General features: G+C 43.0%; 1 protein-coding gene across 1 annotated transcript in view; it reads left to right on the plus strand.

Moving 5' to 3' along the window:
- AKAP10 (A-kinase anchoring protein 10) overlaps window positions 1-8,234 on the plus strand; it is a 78,233-nt gene extending 69,999 nt beyond the window's left edge. The window contains exon 15 of the mRNA XM_027047640.2: window positions 6,438-8,234. Within this exon, the coding sequence (XP_026903441.2) occupies window positions 6,438-6,443 (6 nt within the window). The 3' untranslated portion in view covers window positions 6,444-8,234. The remainder of the gene's footprint in view (window positions 1-6,437) is intronic.
- The last annotated feature ends 10,483 nt before the right edge of the window (window positions 8,235-18,717 follow it).

Below are 18,717 nucleotides of genomic sequence, written 5' to 3' on the forward strand. Positions count from 1 at the left end.
ACCTAAAGTTATTAAAATGATATTAGTGAACTATTATGAACAACTTTATGCTAACAAGTTCAACAGCTTGAATGAGATGGAGAAATTCCTTGAAATATATAAATTACCAAAACTCAGTAAGAAATGGTAACCTGAATAATGCTGTATCTATTAAATTGAATTTGAGGAGTTAAATATATTTATATTTATGATATTATCATATTGATACATTATATATATGTACATATGTATAAAATATGAGGAACTCAGCAGACAAAAAAATTGTTTTCAAATTAAAAAATGGGCAAAGGACCTGGAAAGATAGGCCAAAAGATACATGAAAAGGTGCTTAATGTCACTAATCATTAGGGAAGCGCAAATCATAACCACAATAAGATATCACCTCACACCTGTTAGAATGACCGTTAGCAAAAAGACAAGCAGTAACAAATGTTAACGAGGATGTAGGAGAAAGGAATCCTTGTGCACTATTGGTGGAAACGTAAATTGGTACAGCCATTATGGGAAACAGTATGTAGGTCCCTCAAAGAACTAAAATTAGAACTATCGTATAGACCTAGCGATACCACTTCTGAGTATATATTTGAAGAAAATGAAATTATTACCTCGAAAAGATATCTGCACCCCATGTTCATTGCATATTTAGAATCCTATGCAAGAATCCTAAATGTGTTACATGGAAGTAACCTAAGTGTTCATTTATGGTTGAATGGATCAAAAAGAATGAAATCCTGCCAGGGCGCTTGGGTGGCTCAGTCGGTTAAGCATCCGACCTCGGCTCAGGTCATAATCTCGTGGTTTGTGAGTTCAAGCCCTGTGTCAGGCTCTGTGCTGACAGCTCAAAGCCTGGAGCCTGCTTCAGATTCTGTGTCTTCCTCTCTCTCTGCCCCTCCCCTGCTCGTGCTCTGTTACTGTCTGTCTCAAAAATAAATAAAACATTTTTTAAAAAAAGAATGAAATCCTGCCGTTTGTGACGACATGGAGGGACCTTGAGGACATTTTACTAAGTGAAATAAGTCAGACCTATAGAAAGACAAATATTGTGTGATTTCACTTGTATGTGGAATCTGAAAAAGTCAAACTCCTTGAAACAGCAAAAATGGTAGTTGCCAGGGACTTGGGCTGGAGGGGGTAGGGGAAATGAGGAGATGTTGGTCAGAGGGTACAAACTTTGAGTTACAAGATCGATTCATTCTGGAGAGCTAATGTACAACATGGTGACTATAGTTAACAATAATTGTATTATTTTCTTGAAAGTTGCTAATAGAGTAGTTCTTAGGTATTCTTACTATTTTTTTAAAGCTATTTATATGAGGTGATAGATGTAGTAATCACTATATGTATCAAATTATTATGTTATATACTTTAAACTTAAACAGTATTATGTCCATCATAGCAATAAAATTGGAGGGTAGAGGAGAGAAATTGAATTTCCTTCCCACAAAGAAAACCCCAAGCCCAAAAAATAAAACAGAAATAATACTGATTCTAGACAAAGTTCCAGAAAATTGAAGAAGAGGTAATATTTCCCAACATAGTCTATGAGGCTAGCATTACCTTGACACTAGACAAAGACATTACAAGGAAAAAAAACTACAGGCTAGTATCTCTCATGAACATACATGCAAAATCCTTGACAAAAATACAAGGAAACCAATCATCAATATATAAAAAGAGTAGAACACCATGACACGTGGAGTTATCCCAGGAAAGCAGGTTTGCTTTGATATTTGAAAACCAGTTGCTGTTACTCATCATAAAAAGAAAAGCATATGATCATTTTAATAGATGCAGGAAAAGAATTTGACAAAATTCAGCCATTGATGACAAAACTCTCAGAAAACTAGGAGCAGAACAGAACGCCCTAAACCTGGTAAAACTGACAGTTAACATCATTTTTAATGGGGAAAGACTCCATGATTCTAGGAAAAAGGCAAGGACACTGGCGCTGGAAGTCCTAGCCAACGCAAAAAGGCAAAGAAGAAAAGACCTATAGATTGTAAAGGAAGGAGGAAAACTGGTTTTCTTTGCAGAAGACCTCATCACTTACATAGAAATTCCTAAGGCTACTTTATCCAGTATGGTAGTGACTAGCCATGTATGCATAATACAGAACATTTCCATTATCACAGAAAGGACTGTTGGATAGTAGTATCTGAAGGAATCTACAAAAAAGCTATTAGAACTAAGGTTAGCAGTGCTAAAGGATATAAGGTTAATATACAAAAATGAAGTACATTTCTATATACTAGCAATTAACAGTTGGAAATCGAAATTTAAAAAACGATACAATCTACAGTAGCATCCCAAAACATGAAATTCTTAGGAATATATTTAATGAAATATGTATATAATATTCGTACATTATGAACTATAACTGAGCAGAATTAAAGGTTTAAATAAAAAACAAATCATGTTTGTGAATCAAAAGACTCAGTGTTGTTAAGGAGCCATTTCTAGGGGGGATGGGTTAGATGGGTGATGGACATTAAGGAGGGCACTTGTTGGTATGAGCATGGTGTTGTGTATACATGATGAATCACTAAATTCTCCTGAAACCATTATTACACTAAATATTAACTAACTTGGATTTAAATAAATTAAAAAAAACTTTTTTTAAAGGTGCTTTTTCAACCCGGGATAGTGATGGTGGTGGTTGAGGTATAACTGACATATAACATTATATTCTTTTCAGGTGTACAACACAGTGATTCAATATTTGTGTACATTGCAAAATGATCACCACAATAAGTCCAGTTAACATCATCAGCATACATAGTTAACAGATTTTTTCTTTCTTGTGATGGGAACTTTTAAGGTCTGCTCTCTTAGCAGTTTTCAAATATGTAACACAGTATTGACTATACTCTCCATTCTGTACAAGATTATCCAAGACTACTGATAGATTCAGTACAATCACAGTAAATATCCCAGCAGGCTTTTTTGTAGAAATTGACAAGATGATTTTAAAATTTATTGGGAGATTTAAAGTAACTAGAATAGCAACAACAACAAGAAACGTCGTGGGGAGGGAGACAAATTGGAAGACTAACAAACACTACCTAGACACATTTACTGTAAAGCTGCATGATTAAGACAGAGTGATATTAGCATAAGGGTAGACGTATAGATTGTTGGAACATGTAGAGAGTGCATAAGTAAACCCAAATATATGAAGTCAATTGACTTGACATATGTGCAAGCTAATCCAATGGTAAAAAGATGGTCTTTTTAGTTTACAGTTTACAGTTACATATATATATCTATGTGGGGGTGGGGTGGGGAGCGAACCTTGTTCCTTATAACATATACAGAATCAGCTCAAAATGGATCATAGACCTAAATGTCAGAGCTAAAAGTAAAACTCGTAGGAGAAAATCTTTGTGATTTGGGGTTAGGCAAAGATTCCTTAGATCATACTAAGCATGAGCCATAAAGGAGAAAAAGCGTTAAATTGATCTTTATCAAAAGTAGAAACTTGCACTTGTCAAAAGACACTGTAAAGAAAATGAAAAGGCAGGTTACAGACTGGGAAGTGATATTTGCAAAACAACTGTCTGAGAAAGGGGTTGTATCCACAATATATAAAGAACCCTTAAACTCGATAATAAGCCCGACAATCTGGTATTTTTCAAATGGGCAAAAGATAAACAGACATTCCACCAGAGAAGATATACAGATGGCAGATATTCGCATGCAGATGTGCTCGACATGTTTAGTCATAAGAGCAATGCAAATTAAAGTCACAATGGTACACAACTACAGACCTAATGGAATGGCTAAAATAGACTGACAGGTGAAGGATGTAGAGCAGTTTGAACCCTACCATATTACTGGTGGAAATGCAAACTGCTATAGCCACTTTGAAAAACAGTTTGGCAGCTTTTTAAAAAGTGAAATATATACTAGCCAGGTATCACCTTGGGAAACTCTGATGGCAGATTTTTTTTTTTTTTTTTTTAATTTAAGTTTTCTTCTTGGGCTGATCATATTTCCAGAGAAAACACTAGCAGTCTCCAGCCTGGAGGATGAAGGCCAGGCTACCAAGGAGGCAAGTGGGAAAAAGCTAGGGAAGTCTCCTCCTTATTTATACCTCTCCTTAATCCCCCTCTTTTCAGGACAGAATCCTTGTACTTGGTCATGTTTGGTGTAGGTCAGCCCAGAGACCCTCTGTCTTATTCTGCTCAGAGAAGAAATCTCAGATTTTTCTGCTGAGATTGGTTTCGGGGCAGGGGCTGGTGGAGGAGAATTGCAGAATAACTGTAGATTACTAACTTCCAAAACAGGCTTTTAAGAAATCCTTGTGTTTGCACCCAGCCCCCATTCCCTTTACGAGACATACTGGTGCCACCGATTCCTGGACTTTGAGGGATTCTGCATTGTAAATCGGGTTGCTTCTCCACTTTTTCCACTTTCCTTTTAGGATTGAGTCTTTTGGACCAGCTAAGTCATTTACCACTCATACATTTGCTTCCAGCTTCTGCAAGTTTGTTCTGCCTCTTCTCTCACTTTCCCCACTTGTGTGAATTTTTGTTTCTTTTTCTTTTTTTAACTGCTATTTTAGGAAGGAGTGAATTGAATGAGTGCAATCAACTCTCCATCTTTGTCTGGAGGCCCGCAGCTGTAATGGTTAGGAAGTTCTGACTTGCCACAAGCTAATACTGTTTCTCAGTAGCTTCTCCAGCTAGTTCTAGTAGTACCCGTGAGAAGCCATGCAAGTAACCGTTAGCAAGCTGAAGGCAGCCACATAGCGTACCCCCCAGTCCTCTCCTCAAGCCAAACATTCCCAGTTTTTTCAACAGTTTTACTTTCCCTAACTTGAGTTGATCACAGAGACTTAATGCGAGAGGACAATATCTGCTCATGTTCATTATGAAGGCGTTAAACGACTCCTCTATTATTTGTGTTAGCAAAAATCAGGAATCAGAATCAAATACGTTCAGATGACACCCCGTATAACCCACAGTAGTTTGGAGGGCTTGAATTGAAATTTAGGTCCAGCATCACCCTTTCCTTGCCAACTTTTTACTCCAAGCACTGTCATTACCAGAGGTTGGTTTAATTTTGAACTTCACACTGAGCCATTTCACACCAAAGCTCTGTTCACTGTGGCAGATTCCATCCTTTTTTCTGTGTAAGGGTGGTAATTTTTGTCTATCTCCACTGGCTCAGTCAAACCCAGAATAGCAAAGAGCAAGATAAAGGTGTATGAAGTTGTGATTCCCCATTATCGTTGATAATCAAATGTTTGACATCGTGAAAATGTTCTTTTCAACACCATTTTAGAAAGCAGGTATTTAAAATTGGGGCTTTTTATTTGAGTTGTATGTTCGGATTTTATTACCGTGTGCTTTTCATTTTTAAAATATTACGTCTATTTTGCTATATTTTGTTTTTTAAGCTCGCTAGCCTTCTCTTTGGCTGGCTAAGATGACCATCCTGTGTGTCCTTTAGGGATCAGCAGTGTATTGGTATGGAGAAAGTGCTGGGCTAACAGAACGTCTTCAGTCCACTTTTAGTGAACATGTGGGACCTTCTGCAAGTTGCTTTCCTTTCCAGTCCCCATTTCCTCATCAGTAGATCAGAAAAATTGGACAAGACAGTCTCATAAGATCTCTTTCTGATTCTCATTCTATGATTATATGAATGTGAGCTGCTTCCATGAAGGAGTGCCCAGCCTCTCTCTAGCCTATGTTGATGCCTCTGTGCTCGGAATCGCCTACTCTGCGCGTGTCTAAGAAACGTACTTGGGAATGTAACGTGAACTACCTCACAGCATTACTGAGTTATTTCGTGTGTATCTGTCCCCAAGACCTTGTCTCCCCGGGATGTTTGTTCCCTCCCCAGAGCTGTGAGTACAGGGGTCTCAGCCTCAAGATCTTGGTCTTAGGAGGCGAGGTCAGAGTTCTTTTTCTCTTTCTGAAGGTGTTGGAGTATTCTGTATTATGGCTCTCCTGATTTAGTGAATCCTCTAAGGATCGTCATTTAAGTTGTTTGGGGTTTTTCCCTGTTACAGACAGTACTTTAATGAATGTCTGTGTATAGAAGTCTTTACCCTCTCTTACAAGTATGCTGTTGGGTTAATTGCTAGAAGCAGAATTACTCTGTCAAAAGGTAGATATTTCGTTCTAATAATCTGGTGCCAGAATGGAAAGATAAAAGCAAATCTGGTTGCCAGTCTAGTCCTGGTAGGTAATGCTGGGGTGAGTTGCTTGACCTTTTTAAAGCTTCCATTCATTCATTCATTCATTCATTCATTCATATGTAAATGAAGGTAGTTCTGGTATTCTGCCTCAAGTGGCTGTGGTCCAATCCTGGCTGTCCTGGATGCTGGTATATAGTAAACACTAGGTTTTGATTCCCTTCTTAATCCGTAATAATGTCACTGGCTGTAGAAATGTACGTTACCTTTTTCTTTTTCTTTTTCTTTTTTTCAGCTATGACTCAAGACCTGAGATAAAGGAAATCTGCTTTTGAAAAATAAGAGAACTTTTTTCCTTTGGTTGGATTCTTCAACACAGCCAATGAAGACAAAGCACTGTATTTCTTTTCACGAATATATCACTGTTGTTCCCAAGAAAGAATGGCAGACAATCCTAGACTTCCATCCTAAGCAAGAGTGACATGTAGACATTTGCTGCACATGATGTTCACACAGTGAAAGTCATAAAGAGACAAAGTGGTATTGTTTACATTACTAGAAAACTAATAGCTTTCCAATGGCAATAACCCATTTACGAAACAATTTTAGCCCACTGGAATAGACAGGGACCACATACTGTGGGAGGCAGACAAGCGCAGAGCGGATATTCGATGCCCATTCTGTAGCGGTAACCCATCCCTAAACGTATCATAAAGCAGGTACCAGAAGTGCTTTGCTTTGGCCTCCTAAACCAACAGGTGAGTCAGCCCCTCCGAGAGCCAGGCAGCTCAGGGAGGCAGCGTGGTGCTAGCGGGTTGTTTTCCTTCAGCGGCATTGTGCATTCGCAGAGGCATTAATTTGGAAGGAAGCCAGCTGATAGGTCATCTCAGTGACATTGTCCTTCCCTGTGGTGACAGCATACACTTTTTACATTTTAATTGCTCCTAAAATGCAAATGCAGTATACTGAAAACCAGGCTCTCCCCTGCTAACAAAAAAGAGGAGTCTCCTTTGCTTTGCGCATCAGGACTTGCTCTTCTGGAATACTCCTCCAGGTTACTTCACTTTCCCTTCAGAATACGTGTGGGAAGGAATGTACAGTAGCAGTCACTCCCGTTTCCCCTGTGGTACCTTGAACAAAATGTTTGTTCCCGGACTACTCGGTTTTTGTTTCTTCTTTTTTCTTTCTTTTTTTTTTTTTTTTTTTTGTAAATTAAGAATATTGACAAGCAAGGGTTGGGGGCGGGAAGAGCACCCAGCCTCGGCTGCCTCCCCCTTCTCCGCTGTGCAGTTGGTGGCCTTTTTGCTTTCTGTCTTTCGGATAGTAGGCGACCCCCCTGCCTGCCCTTCCACTCAGCCGGCTACCGGGTCCGGACCTCGCCGCCGTCAGCAGGCCCGCCCCATTGGCGAGCACACTCCACTGGCCAGACGGTGCCAACGCCTCCTCGCTGCACGTGACTGTTTGAGGGGAAGGAACGTTCTCTTAGGCGTTACTGCTTTTGCTCAGACTTTGCAAAAAAGAAAACAAAAAAAGATATATATATATATATATAAATATATAATTATTAATCACCTCTGTCCTTGAGAAAGTCTTGAATGAATAGAGATTTTATTCCATTGCAATATTTGATTGTATAGAGGCACACTGTTTCATCGACAGAAGAAGCAAAAGGCTGTGTATAAGTTTTTGGTACTGTGTACCACCACTGTTATTCTTCTAAAGCGAAGTATTCATGTACTTAACCCATATTCTATTTAATTGTGTTTGATTTTAAAAATATATATATATATGAATTATATTTAAAATGGTGTCAACTTTCTGCTTTCAGGGCACTCGTGGCTCTTCTCCTGAAACGTGTTGATTCTTCCAAATATTTCCATTTGCTTTACAAAAACCCAGACACGAGCCACTCCTGGACTAAGCCCTGTGTTTGGAGTGAATGGCATAGACCTGAGGTTTTATTAGGTGTATTTGCTGTGACTAACTCGTTTTGTTCTTTTAACACAATGTTGCCATCCTTTCACTTTGCTTCAACCTTTAAGTAAGAGAAAAGCAATATAAAGGTCATAGAATAAAATGTGGTTTTGGGTGACTCTTGCTGCCTCTGCATGTTTTGGAATAACAATTTCTGTAAGACTCTAGGCTAATTTAAACTACTGCTTTTAGTTAAGAATATATATAGTCCTTTGTATACATTTTGTGCTTCCGAGCTAGAGACATCAGTGGTTGTAAGATTCATATATAGAGAAGAGTAGCAAGTTTGAGACTTGGTTACTTTTTTCTGCCCCACCTGCTGTGGGACACAGAGGCAGATTGTGGCCTGAAGTTACTAGGCAGAGTTAATATTTGATGGGAAGTAGATCCTTGGACTTCTTTTAAAATTGGAATGGGATGCGATATAACATTGAGCACACAGTGTGCTCCAGGCTCTATGCAGCGCGCCCACAAAATATGCTGCCTCTGCAGGCTCTCATAGGTTCAAGGAATCATTTGCACCCCATCCTTATCATGTTGTTGACATCAACGCGAATCGTTAAGGAAGAAGAGGTGTTAGTAAAGCAGTGGTACCTTCTGTAACTTACCACTTCTTCAATCACTCCTGTAAGATTTGATGAAAAGTGAAAAGCAAATGTCAACTGAGTCCAGTGATGAGTGATAAAGCAGGGAGCAATGTTTTGCAGCTTTTTCTCCTTGGGTTTCAGCATTCAGTAGAGCTTTATGAAATGAAGGCAATGTCCATTTCTGGAGCTGTGACTAGTTCAGTAAGAATTTGGAGGGGAAGGTCACTCTGGATTGCAGAAAATTACAATCTTCTTTGTTGTCTTATTTCAGTACAGCTAGCTGAGCACCTGCTGAAGCAGCTGACCTTTTCTCTCTAATGACACTGTTTGGGGGATACCCGCCTGACTCACGCTGACATGTCTGCACACAGTGACCTTTTCCCTTTCCTCCCTCCCCCACACACCAGTTGATTAGACCAGGGTTGAACTGACCCAAACAGGCCCAAGAAAATTCTTTATCTTAACAGTTTTGCAAGGGGAAGGAGAGAGACCCTCTGGGATTGCAGCTGGTATGGGGCGCTTAGAAAGTGGGGACCCATGAGCTGCACCGCAAGACAGGCAGAGAGGCTTAAAATAGAAATACAGAAACATGAGTGCGAGTGGGCCAGAGGGGCCACCCCAGTGGCCTCGAGGACTTGGCTGGCTTCTGGATCTGGTTCTCCATCTTTGCTGTGAACTCTACTAATCCCTCAGGTATCCTTAGAATGCATTTTGGCTTTTCAAAAGTCAGTCTGAAGTGAATTTTTATTACATGCAACCAAAAGGACCTTGACTAAAGTACTGCCGGATTGTTCTAATTACTCATGATCATGTCCTCAGTGTGTTTGCAAAGTACCACTGAATTCTGGAGCATTCTTCTTTCATAAACCTTCCTTGGTCATTTTGTGAATTCTCTCAAAATGGAATCCTAAACTAATGGAGCTAAAAGACACTCCCTCATTTATATAGGGAGGAGTTACTCAGGCCTGGGAAAAGGGGAGGTCTAAGTCCCTGTTAGAACTCAGGCCTTCCGGACCAGGGCCTCCTCTTGCTTCCCAACATCCCTCCAAAGGATAAGCACCATCCCCGCTTGTAGCAACTATAATAAACCCAGAAATAGAGGGCATTCTATCAATGAGTAACATAATAAGCTTCAGATGATGAAAGGGCAGTGATTATCAAAAACAGGTCAATGCTGACCACTTCTACATACAAGGCAAGATGTCTGGCCTTTGGTTGGAGCCATAAGTAGGAGTAAATCCCAGCAAAACCCTCAAGTTTACAACTTAGGAGACCCACACTAAGAGTCACCCTAGGAGGCCACTTACAGATTAGCACTGTGGGCCTTTACGGGGTCTCTGCTTGGGCAGGGTTGAGAGTGGTTCGGAGTCAGAAGTATGGTACTATATGGATCTTGGGCAGGTGGGAGTGGCCACGGAGAGTGTTGGAGGGATCAGTATGAGCAAAAGCCTGGAGGGCATTCATGCTCAGGGAGAGAGAAGTTCCATCTGCTTGCTTGCCTATCACACAGGGTAGTGAGTATTTCTGCCTTAGTAATTTTATGCAACTAATTTATCCTCAGCCTGTTCCCTCCAAACTGCCTGCTCTGGCACAGTGAGGGTGTCTGAACTCACCTGGAATAATGAAGCCCCTTGCCGAAGAGTGGTAGCGCACTGCTCCCAGGCACCACTGCGGCACCTACGGGACTATTCGTGAGCACAGGCTGGGGTAGCTGGGCCCCTGGGGCCTATGTTGGGCAGGCAAGGTGCCTAGAAAAAGTGAGTTTGAGTTCAGCTCCTGGCATTTCCTTTGACTTCAGGTATGAGTCCCCCATCTTGAATGTGCCTTCAGGCTCACCTCTAAATGGTCCCAAGCTGGCCTCTGCCTGCACCACAGCAAGAGGCCTCTGCGCCATGCCCCTCGAGGACAGGCCCTCGCCGAACAGTGCCAGCCTCCACACTATGTGTAGCTCTGAGTGGCGGGCCCAGCCTTGTGTGCTCATCAGAACCCAGCGGGCTCCACCCAGACCCTAGATTTCCTCATCTTGACAAACAACCTTTGTTCCTTCTAATGACAGAGCCCCTGGTTTAGCAAATGTTCGCGAAGTTAGAAGTATTTTAATGCCTACTAAGTGCCAGGCACTATTTACAGTGCAGGGACGGGAATAAAACAAACTTGTGAGCCCCTGCCACTTCCATTCTACCGAGGAGGTGATAAGAAGCTGGAAGCTTCCGTCTATACTGTGTGCTGGGATTTTTTGACTCAAGATTGCCTTTTGAGCCTATGATTTAACACCCTTTCCTTACAAAGCCCTGCAGGAAGTCACTAGGCTTTCCCGACCCATAAAAGAGACCCACAGGCTGAAGGGGGCCCAACGAGGGGTCGCTCTGCCACGGAGCACCGGGCTGACAACAAGGAGTGGGCACCTTGACGTCTGAGGCCATCAAGCAAGTCTAAGTAGGGTAGGCTTAGCAGAGGCCAAAGGATCAGTCTGAGCCCCATGGGGCTCTGTGCAGAGTTTCGGGAACTGAATTCTTAGAAACGGAAACACAAAAGCTAGTGTAAAGGCATCACATGCACGTGATATAAAATCCCAGCCTTGGAAGAGCCTATTGAGCCGACTCCAAGAGGTAGTCTGCTCGTTCTGAGTTCGACTTTAACGATAATGACAGTAACCGGCACAAGCAAATGTGCCTACACTGTGCCAGGCGCTGGTAAGGTAAGTGCCTACTTGCCCTTGTATGAGGGGGGCGGAGGCTTCAGAGGTGGAAGAAGCGAGTCCAGGCGGTGAGACTGCCCGCTTCCCCACTGCTCTGCCCCCCTGTAAATCGTCACGGGCTCTTCTCTCATTGTGCTGCTGTTGCTTCGTGCTGACGAAAGCCTGGCATAGATGCTCTAGGAAAACGGGATCGTGGCTTTAAAATGGAAAACACTCCATCCGTTACCTGAAAGCAGTAAACTTTCACGTGCATCAGGATCCCCTGGAGAACTTGTTAAGACATGGATTTCTGGGCCTAACCCCGTGTCTGATTGAGTAGGTCTGGGGCAAGGGCTGAGGATTCGCATTTTTAACACATTCCTAGATGACGCTATTCTGCTCTGGAGACCAGACGTTTGACTTTGGAGAATCACTGCCTTTAAGTCTTTTCCTGTAAATTGGGAACTGAATGTTTTCATTCCGTTATTGGAAATGCCTGTGCTACACAGAAACGCAATTTGAGTCTTTGTTACTCATGATTCACCAAAACAAGCACACGCATCTCTTAGTGCTTTCAGATGTCGGAGCCAAGCACACCCAAACGCCACCCCACTGTCTCAGTCACTGGGCAGGTCTGGGACCATGGAGGCAAGTCTCCCCCTGGGAGTAAGGCCATAGGCTAGTCTCAGCCCCCATGGTCTTGAGCTCCCACCCCTGCCCCGCCATGCGCTGTGCCTTTGCTGGGGACAGTGCACCTGACATGCCTCCTTAGGGCTGAGACTGAGCTGGCATCCCACCCAAGGTGCACAATCCCTGTCTGGTCCATTTTCTTCCAGTTCTTCCCCCAGGTCCTCGATGCCGACTGCCCTCTGAGGTCTTGACCATGACTTTCCTGACCTGTCTGTCTCTCCCTTGCTGCCCTCGTTGTCAAGTCCCTCCCGTAGGACACTGGTACCTTGCTCTTCCTTTCTTCCCCTCTTCACCTCCCTCCTCCCCATTTCTTCCTTCAGCACATATTTCCTGAGGACTCGTTATATGCCTGTTCCAGTTACTGGGGGTACAAGCAGTACCCCTCCTTGCAGCCTAGAAGACAATGGTAGTTCATGTGATGAGTGTTACGGGAGAGAGAGCAGGGCATCTGTTGGGGGCAGTCTAGGCGGACCCCTCTTGGTGAGCCACAGACTTCCTGATCATCTCCGTCTTCCTCCAGAACATGTGCATTCTGCACATATCTCTTTCCTCAAGATACTGTTTCTTCCCAGTCCCAACACATGCAGGCCACTCCTCCCCCTTAACCCCACAACTGGACCACGACTTCATGTTGGCATGGTTCACGACTGCCCGCTGCTGGCCAGGGCTGTGTCCATATCCTTGTTCCACATCCCCCATTGCCACGTGGGGAGGCTGTGCTCTCATCTCTGCCACCTGCCCAGCTCCAGAACACTCCTGGCTATCTTTCTCCACGTGTTTGACTCATCACCGCATCATTCCCACCCCAAGAAACCACTGTCCATGATGATGACCCACCCAGCAACCCAGCTTAGAGTTCTTTGGCCTTCCTCGTTCTCAAGAACGTATTTTACTCTTCAGTCACACCCATAACTAGATTTTGTCACCTCCTGTCAACTGCTCTACCTCTGGTTTCCCCTCACATTTTAGCCCACCATAATCCCAACCGGTGCAAGTACAGTTCTAGATTCCTCCCATTGGGATGCGTGAAAAGGGGGCGGGGTGGGGGGGAGGGGGAAGAAACCTAGTAAGTATCCCAGAGGAGTATGCCCTCACTATTATAAGAGTTAGGTTTTGTAAACCAGCCTTTCAAAGAGCAATTTCAAAAGCAATAAGTGACTACTTTCGTTGTAAGGATTACAAACCTGCGCCTACACGATAAGTTGGGGGTGGGGCAAGAACTGCCCTCACGTGGTGACTTGGATCAAACTTTCCAATGACGATGTCAGATAAGTATTTTAAAATGCTGCAGCTCAAACAACTTGGATGCAGTTGAAGGATATGTTCTTCAAGACACTGTGGCTCTGGATATGACGAAGACGTTGATGTCCAAGATGCATGTAGAGAGTTGGAATAAAATTGTTACTTGAAATGTAAGAATGGGGGGAGCAATATTTTGTATTACTGTATTATTGTATATAATGTTATTTTAAATATGCATGTGTAACTGAATAAATTAGATATTATGATTAGACATCTGACTATTTCATCAGCATTCCTAAAAGTTTAAATATCCGGATTGACCCCTTAATTTTTAACAATCTTTTCATTAGGAAAATAGGGATTTGCCTTAAATCTAAGATCACCTATATCATTAATGAACTCCCAAGTTCCTTAATTAGCATTTAACATACTGACTGGTCTAGCTGCCTAGATCTTGGAACACTAGACTTTATTTTTTTTAATTTTTACTTTTAAATATTTATTTTTGAGAGAGAGCACAAGTGGGGAAGGGGCAGAAAGCAAGGAAGACGCAGAATCTGAAGCAGGCTTCGGGTTCCGAGCTGTTAGCACAGAACTAACTCGATGTGGGGCTCGAACCCACAAACAGTGAGATCACGACCTGAGCCAAAGTTGGACGCTCCACACTAGAATTTAAACCACACCTACCCCTTTCTATCCTTTGTTCAGTGGGCTTTTACCCCTCTGAGCCCGTGCCTTTGCTCAAGCAACACCTACAACTTAAAATGCCCTTCTCTAAACTCCACATAAAGAAGTCCTCATTTCTGAAGGCTGGCTCCCTTCCTCCCTTGCCTCCTCCTCTAGAAACCTTCCCTGATGTCCTGTCCATCTGAGTTGCTCTGAGCACATCCTCACACACCATTCAGTGTGGTGTCATGGAGGGTTGGTTCTGGGCCTGTCTCACCAGATGTGAGGAAGCTCTTCCCAGGAAAGGCCTGGGGTTGACCCCAAGGAGCATGGCTCAGGAGATGCTAGGGGGTGGGGGGCTTGCTCTAAATGAATCAGGCCCAGCTAATGGTCTTCCAGGCCTATGTGCACAGATTCAGAACCAAGTCTTCCTGTGCCTTAGGGGCTAAAGGGGGTCTCTGCTCCTGGCAAGAGGTTGATGTTGGGATGTCTTACACTCGTCCAGCAATTCATAAGGTCTGACTTACAGACGCCTGACTGTCCTGAGATCCTTCCAGGAGGTCTATGTGGTCAAAATTATGTATCATAATAACACTAAAGACGTTAATCGCCCTTTGCACCGTGTGGATATTTGCACTGATAATGCAGAAACAATGGTGAAACTTCTGGAATCTTAGCAAGAATCTAGACAGTGACACCAAACTACCAGCGGTCATTGTATTCTTCACAACTGTGTGACTTGTCATGATTCCCATAAGAATGTCCTTGGCGAAGCAGAAACAATTATTAGTTTTATTAAATCTCAAACACATGTTTTTCAATCGCATGTGGGACAAAATGGGAAGCACGCATAAAGCACTTCTGCACGGTGACTATGACCGTGGCCTGCAGGACAAGCACTTAGGCAATCGTGCGACTTGTTAGCAGAACTGGCCGCTGTGGTCATGGAATATGTGAAAGACCAGACAAGCTGGTTATTCAGACTTGGGTGTTTTTTTTTCTTCAAATATTTATTTATTTTGAAAGAGCACATGTGCACACACACACACACACACACACACACACACACACGAGTAGAGAAGGGGCAGAGAGAGAGGGAGAATCCCAAGTAAGCTCTGTGTCAGCAGCTCAGGGCCCGACCTGGGGCTCGAACTCACAAACCATGAGATCATGACCTGAGCTGAAACCAAGAGTCTGACACCCAACAGACTCAGCCACCCAGACGCCCCCAGAGACTTGGGCATTTAAAAGGCATTTTCTCGGGCTCTGTGCTGACAGCTCAGAGCCTGGAGCCTGTTTCAGATTCTGTGTCTCTCTCTCTGCCCCCTACCCCCCCCCCCCCATGCTCTGTCTCTCTCTCAAAAAAATAAATAAACCTTAAAAAACATTTTTTAGGGGCGCCTGCGTGGCTCAGTCGGTTAAGCGTCTGACTTCAGCTCAGGTCACGATCTCGCAGTCTGTGAGTTTGAGTCCCGCGTTGGGCTCTGGGCTGACAGCTCAGAGCCTGGAGCCTACTTCCAATTCTGTGTCTCCCTCTCTCTCTGCCCCTCCCCCGTTCATGCTCTGTCTCTCTCTCTCTCAAAAATAAATAAACGTTTAAAAATAAAAATAAAAATAAACATTTTTTTAATACATAAAAGCTATTTTCTGGAAAATGAATGAAGCAAGCCTTTAGGGCTTTGAGAAGACAACACTGACTATTTATTGCCAAGGATAAAATTTGAGTTTTCAAGCAAAATTTAGACTTTTGGAAAACCAATATTAACCACTGTGAACTTGATAGCTCACAATAGAAAGGACATTTCTATTGAGAGCTGATTAACAGATGTGATTAAAAAAATTTTTTTTAATGTTTACTTATTTTTGAGAGAGAGAGAGAGAGAGAGAGAGCATGAGTGGGTGAGGGGCAGAGAGAGAGGGAGACACAGAATCTGAAACAGGCTCCAGGCTCTGAGCTGTCAGCACAGAGCCCGATGTGGGGCTCGAACTCACAAACCTCGAGATCATGACCTGAACCAAAGTCGGATGCTTAACTGACTGAGCCACCCAGGCACCCCTGTTTTTTTTTTTTTTTTTTGATCCTGCGTGGTGAAATGTGCCAACATTTGGAAGATCTGGATAACCCAGTGAACCAACATTTTCCAAATGACGAATGCGTGAGGCACAGAAGCATGCATAGGTCAAAGATTCAAAGGGCAAGATCCACCAGGAGAGTGAGAAGGGGTTCTGAGAGGGAAAAGTTTGAGAACTGCCCTACCTGCCCAACCTCTGACTAGTCACAGAAGCCGCACCAGGGAGGCCAGAGCTCATCTGCCCCGTGCTACTTGCATGAAAAAGATCCAATTCCCTGTTGTGCTGCCTCTTTGCTGTGGGATCTTCAGTATTTCCCTCACTTCTCTGGGCCCCTGTAGAAATGGAGATGATTGTTCTTCAGCAACTGGTGGTGGCAGAGAAGGAAGCTCATCGGTTCGAGAGGAGGCGTCTCTAATCGTGAGGACTTACTTGAGTTGTGTAATTGCCGGCCCTGGAAAAAGGAGCTTTCCTTCTTCTCTCCCCACTGCGCAGAACTGCTGATCTGATAGCTTCGCCCAGCTCAACAGGAAGTGAACGTTCTGTCCCGACCGCAGGGCCCAGAGCAATCTCTTCTGCCTGTCTGAGGTCAGCCACAGAGCTGACATGCCAGGCCGCTGGGGAAGGAGGCTCGGAGAGACTGTGTGCCCTCAGCACTGCTTTGATGGGGCATGGGGAGCAGCTGGCTGTCCCGCTGACCTCCCTAAAGGCTTTGCAAGGGGAGCCTCCTCTAGAGAATTCACACGAACCTGACTGCACGAGCATCCGGAGGTGAGGGCGAGAGATTCTCTCAAGAACAGTTCACTGTATTTTTTTTTAATTTTTTTTTGAACATTTCTTTATTTTTGAGACAGAGAGAGACAGAGCATGAGCAGGGGAGGGTCAGAGAGACAGGGAGACACAGAACCTGAAACAGGCTCCAGGCTCTGATCTGTCAGCACAGAGCCCAACGCGGGGCTCGAACTCACAAACCGCGAGATCATGACCTCAACCGAAGTCGGACGCTTAACCGACTGAGCCACCCGGGCGCCCCTAGAACAGTTCACTTTAATCTAATTCCCAGAGGCTGTGACACAGAAATATACACCAGAGGACCGGTTTATTGATTTATTAGAAAAAGTTCAGGGGCGCCTGGGTGGCTCAGTCGGTTAAGCCTCTCATTCTTGATTTTGGCTCAGGTCATGATCTCACATTTGTGGGTTTCAACCCCACATCTGCTTGGGATTCTCTCTCTCTCTCTCTCTCTCTCCCTCCCTCTCTCTGACCCTCCTCTGCTCTCTCTCTCTCTTGCTCTCTCTCTCTCTCTCAAAATAAAGAAATATTAAAAAAAGAAAAAGTTCAGGATACCTGGGTGGCTCAGTCAGGTGAGTGTACGACTTCTGCTCAGGTCATGATGTCAAGGTTCATGAGTTCGAGCCCCACATCTGCTTTCAGCGCAGATCCCACTTTGGACCCTCTGTCCTCACGGCAGGCTCCAGGCTCCGAGCTGTCAGCACAGAGCCTGACACGGGGATCGAACTCACGAACCTTGAGATCATGACCTGAACTGAAGTCGGATGCTTAACCAACTGAGCCACCCAGGCACCCCAATAATTTCAATATTCTTAAATAAGTAGCAGATGTCTTTTAAGATTAACTATGTTGTTCATGGCTCTGGATCCTTTTTCAATCTGTGTAATAATGTCAGAGATTTAAAAAGCACATTTGACATATTTATTATCAAGTATATAGAAAATTATTGGTACGTCTTATTTCATCAGTTGGCATAATTTTAGGACTTTTTGTTCATCCTCAATCCATGAAGCCAAAACATCATTTGAACAAGTTTCAGAATTTAAAAAATGAAAAGAATTAGGAGCACCTGGGTGGCTCAGTCAGTGTCCGACTTCGGCTCAGGTCATGATCTTGCGGTCCGTGGGTTTGAGCCCTGTGTCGGGCTCTGAAGCTTGCTTTGGATTCTGGGTCTCCCTCTCTCTCTGCCCCTCTCCCACTCATGCTCTGTCTCTCTTTCTCTCTCTCTCAAAAATAAATAAACATTTAAAAATTTTTTAAATAAATAAAGATTTAAAAGTTTACTGTAATTTTCACTTGTGTCATTAAATAATTTCCTTATTACATAATTAAACAACCAAAATTTTCCCTTGAAATTGATACCTTTTTAAAATTTCTAATAGCATACTATATCTCTTTTTCTTTCATAGATTCCCTTCCTTAGGTTTATATGTTTAATCATTTTTATCATGTGCCTAATTAATCCAGCAGTTCTCAAACTGTGTAGTTTCAAGACCCAACATATTTACTGGATTAAAAATGAAAACTAAGGGACACCTGGCTGGCTCATTCAGTGGAGTGAGCGACTCTCGATCTCAGGGGTTGTGAGTTCAAGCCCCATGCTGGGTGCAGAGATAACTTAAAAATAAAATCTTGTTTTAAAAACAATAAAATTAAAATTAAAACTAAGAAATGCAAAATAGATTTATTCTTAATTTATTTAAAGACAATAATGAGCCCATTATAAGTGAACATAAAAAACATATTGTTATGAAAAATAACTGTTTTCTGAAACAAATTTAGTAAGAAAAGGGACGTTTGTGCCTTTAGTGCCAATATTAATACAACATAAAAGGCAACTCATATTTTCATGTTTTTAAGAAAATACATACACGGTC

Source organism: Acinonyx jubatus, chromosome E1, assembly GCF_027475565.1.
Source record: "Acinonyx jubatus isolate Ajub_Pintada_27869175 chromosome E1, VMU_Ajub_asm_v1.0, whole genome shotgun sequence".
Classification (NCBI taxonomy): Eukaryota; Metazoa; Chordata; class Mammalia; order Carnivora; family Felidae; genus Acinonyx; species Acinonyx jubatus.